General features: G+C 41.0%; 1 protein-coding gene across 1 annotated transcript; it reads left to right on the plus strand.

Moving 5' to 3' along the window:
• Positions 1 to 551: 551 nt before the first annotated feature.
• tacr2 (tachykinin receptor 2) lies at positions 552 to 4,017 on the plus strand (the record flags this gene model as incomplete). The annotated part of the gene is made up of 5 exons (XM_080848906.1): positions 552 to 895; positions 1,974 to 2,168; positions 2,510 to 2,660; positions 2,982 to 3,178; positions 3,825 to 4,017. Exons 1-5 carry the CDS (start codon positions 678 to 680, stop codon positions 4,015 to 4,017), a joined length of 954 nt encoding a protein of 317 aa, XP_080705032.1. The 5' UTR covers positions 552 to 677.
• Between the last annotated feature and the right edge of the window lie 630 nt (positions 4,018 to 4,647).

The raw sequence follows: 4,647 nt of genomic DNA on the forward strand, positions 1-4,647 counted from the left end.
GCACATGTTTGGATTGGGAAAGCGCATGGATTCAAATGCAGCCCGTTCTTCACCTGCTGTGAAAAAAGCTGTTTTAAATAAGAGATTAACTTTGATATCCCGCCCGAGGGAACAAATCATATCAGGAAATCTGCTCTCATATCGTAACGTCACTGCTCAGAAGTTGACACACCCCCTGCGCCCCGAACAGGTTTTGCGCCTGTAATCAGCCAAAGCTCGTCAAAGATCTCCGGCTGCCCAACGGTGCATCAGGTATCACTGGCGACAGGATCTTTTCTTTTGGAGAGGAGACTGGCTATTGAGGCAGGAGATAACCTTTCACTGGCTTTAACACAATGAGCCATCAATTGACCATCACTACAATGAGAGGCATTTATCGGACCGTCGGTATTACCCTGGAAACATGAAAAGTGAAGGATGTTAGCTGATGTGACAAATCCAATTTGATTCAGTCCTTACATGCATTATTGAGGAATCTTCAGCTGTTGGCAGATGTTGACATGAATACAACTTCAAACCCCCTTTTGGCTTCAACATTCTTTTACGAGGATGATAGCAACGACACCACCGTGAATCTCTTTGAACAGCCAGACTGGCAAGTGGCACTATGGGCGATCGCCTATTCACTTATTGTGATAGTGTCAGTCATTGGAAATGTTACTGTCATTTGGATAATCATGGCGCACAAAAGAATGAGGACAGTAACCAACTATTTCATTGTCAACCTGGCATTTTCGGATGTGTCCATGGCAACTTTCAACACTGCGTTTAATTTCGTGTACGCTATACACAACGACTGGTACTTTGGGTTAGGATATTGTAAATTTCATAACTTTTTCCCCATCACTGCCATGTTCTCCAGTATATACTCAATGGCAGCAATAGCCGTTGACAGGTAAGTAATCAAAAGTACTTTCCTTTGAACTTTCATGAAAGCATAACTTTTATTTAAGTCGAGCTGTGAACGCAGATAACAGATCGTAAAGCAATGTGATTAGAAGGGCATAGCGGAGAACAAGGAAACCAGATGTGAGCGTGCGCCTGTTTCCAAAAATTATGAAAACGACGAGTGAACACACAACAAAAAACACCTGGTGTATATAAATGCCTTTCATCTATATTTTGCTTTACATTCAGCGATCAGATGGGGGCAGCGCTTTTGCCAGTCAGTGATTTGAGGCAGAACATACCAGCCCAAGCCATAAAGGACATTTTAGAACGACCGTGTGCGGTTTTCGCCACAATGGTTCTTCCTGCGACCTCAGACTTCTTTTGGTCATTTAATGTTCTTGTAAGTGGAGGAAAATGTCCATAAAGGATATATGACCCATTGCAGTTCGGTAGTAAAAAGTGATGTATTGAGTGGGCTGTGTGTTTGTTGCTGCCTTAACACCTGTGATATGAGATATGTCACTCAGAGTTGGTGCCATCTTTACTATCCGTTTTATCAAAAACTCTGTGGCAGTATATAGGCTATAGGCAATCTTAGCAAATCTATCCAGACACATACTCTCCAAGAAACACAAAGAAGGCATGTGAGATTAAATCCATGAAGTCTATATTTACTTGTATTGCATGTTTTCCACATAATATAAATACATTTTGTCACCTATTTTTTTCCCTCGGTTTGAAAAACCTTGACTTTAAAATACATTGCACTGATATAAACTTCCCTCTAAAACACTTTATTTGAACATTAATATAAATTGCTTTAGACTTCTTGTAACTAATTCTAGCCTCACCTCCTCATTTTGATCAGTGTAGAAATAACTGAGGCGCTCACCAATTATTCAGAATTCAAGATGTGCATTTCAACCTCATCTATGACCTCATCACTTCTCAGTGAGCTCACAGGGTTATGAAAGGAATCATTCCTCAGGGCAGAACTAATGAGATGCCTTAGCACCCTCTATCTTCAGCTATGCAAGCAGATCCATTCATTTGAATTAGGGATGCCTGTGTGTCTTCCATAGATACATGGCCATCATTCATCCACTGAAGCCCAGGCTGTCCTCCACAACCACAAAGGTAGTGATTTCAGTCATCTGGATGGTGGCGTGCTCCTTGGCCTTCCCCCAGTGTTTCTTCGCCGGCACAACGTTCTACCCGCCGCGGACCATCTGCATGGTGGAGTGGCCAGATGATTATGGAGGGGTCCACCAGCTCATGTAATACATTAGTCACACATTGATGTGGTTCGTTAAATATATCTGTGACGGTCCTCACTGTGAGGAGGTTGAGCTATTTCCAAAAACTTTATGACTTTATTTTATACCACATGTAATTTATTTTCCATTATTTAGTGCAGTTGAATAATATAGATAGATAGATGGATACTTTATTGATCCCGAGGGAAATAAAGGTCATCCATATTGCTGTGATACCACATTGAAACATACATGGCAACATAGTGATTCCTTGAATCGTTCCCTCTTAGATGCATCCGTAAATACTATAGATTTTACATTTGAGCTTTATTTAAAAACCTATTTCTTTCTGTGTCCCCCAGATACCAAGTAGCTGTCATCATCCTGAACTACTTGCTCCCCCTGCTGGTGATGCTTGTAACCTACAGTCTGGTTGGACATAGACTGTGGGGCAGTGAGATCCCAGGTGAAGCAACTGATCATTACCAAAACCAAATCCAGGCCAAGCGCAAGGTGAGCCAAACATTTCTCTGAGTCACAATACTCAGCCATAAATCATAAATTCTCTAGATTATATGTCACTCAGCAATCTGTGACAACTGGTTTAGCTTTTGACAAAGTGGGGGGAATGTAATTAAAAACCCGTTGACCTCACAACAATGTCTGTTCTAGTATAGGGTTTGCATAGATACTTTGGAAGTTAAGGTTGTTCTTACAGAGGATTCTTTCAAATCTCTTAACAGTGATTCTTGGTTAGTGAATAGCCTAGCTGCTTTGAAGTTAGTTGAAGACAGATAAATCAGGTAAAAATGGATCTCCTTGCCTCCAAACCAGGTGGTAAAGATGATGATAGTGGTGGTGGTGACGTTTGCCACCTGCTGGCTGCCCTACCACATCTACTTCATCCTGGGCAGTTTCAACAGGGACATCTACAAGCAAAATTACATCCAACAGGTCTATCTAGCCATCTTCTGGCTGGCCATGAGCTCCACCATGTACAACCCCATCATTTACTGCTGTCTCAACCAGAGGTGGGTGTCATATCAATCTCCCACAACCTATTTGGTCATACAAAAGCATGCTTGTAATTACTGTATGTCAATGGTCCAAAACTTTGTGCTGGACATTACCAAAGATAAAAGTGTAAAGGAAAAAGTTGATGTCTTGTCAGTGGTTGACTGACAGAATGTCAGCTTCATAAACCATGAAATGGAAAACAATCATGTCATTAATTTGTTTCAAGGACGGCTTAATCACTGCCACAGGGTATTTATTATTAAACAATATTTGCTAAGTTGCATCCCCATGCATAATACATTAGATTGTTATATTCCTACTGCATACAAACACCAATCAGTTTGGAAGGATGTCGGGAAAAATATTATATGCTGTCAGATTTATTTGGCTTATTAAATTGCACATTTTGAATACATTTTAGGTTTTGGGTGGGAGAGGGGAAGAAAAAAGATGCTGCAGCTTATGATGGAGAACCTGTTTTAAATACACAACACCCTTAACAAACCTTCAATTGTTTGAATACAATAAAACATTTTGGGACAAAATAAACTATGGGAATGTCGTGCCAGTGATTTTAGGATGAAAAAGGTTTCATTCAACATTACTTTCATTGACAAGAAGAGTCTTTGGAAGTGATGATTCTTTGTAATTACTCCCCAGGTTCCGTTCAGGATTCCGGCAAGCATTCCGCTGGTGTCCCTTCATCAAGGTAACAGAGGAGGACAACATGGAGTTACAACACATGCGGACCTTCCGCACAACCCGCAGCTACCGCACTGAGACCACCAGCCTCACGGCCCGCAAAAACGGCAACAAGCAAGAGGACACCATCTCCAAACTGATCAAAGCCTAAATGAATGTCTAGGAGTGAGCTGTTGGATTAGGAGCGGACGAATGAGAAAATCCAGGTCTGGAAAAAGAGAAATGTTAGAAGGAAGAGGACAGAGAGCTCATTCCTATTTCAATGACCATGTCCACTACCTGCCATGCAGTACCTCAGTGTGAGTTGAAAATGAGCACATGTGGAGTACGGATTGAACTGTGCTCCAATGGCATAAGCACCAAGCCTTATCTGTCAGCCAGTCATGAAAGTTGACATTTGTGTTTGTGGTTGGGAAAGTGTGAATCTGTGCTATTGTTTGCTTTTCTCAGCTCCTGTCACAGCCCACAGATTGAAATGTGGAAGTCGTCACTGCTGTAAATATGAAATCAGTATACATATATAAATAAATGTTCAGTGTGACATCTGTGACAGTGTTGAAAATGTGGATTGCTAGAGTTTTCTAGAACAAATGAGATCTGCTGTAAAAATAAGATCCAGTTAAAGTCCCCATTTTAATTGTCAAATGTACTGCAAGTGTAAGTGTAATCTTAAGTGGGAAAAGATGAGGCAAATTGTTATTGCCTTCATTCAAGTAAAGGTTGTTCATTGTCAGCAAGTTGACTGAAGTAGAAAAGAAATGTAAGGGTGTTATTGGTAGTG

This window comes from Sprattus sprattus (genome assembly GCF_963457725.1).
Source record: "Sprattus sprattus genome assembly, chromosome: 12".
Lineage (NCBI taxonomy): Eukaryota > Metazoa > Chordata > Actinopteri > Clupeiformes > Clupeidae > Sprattus > Sprattus sprattus.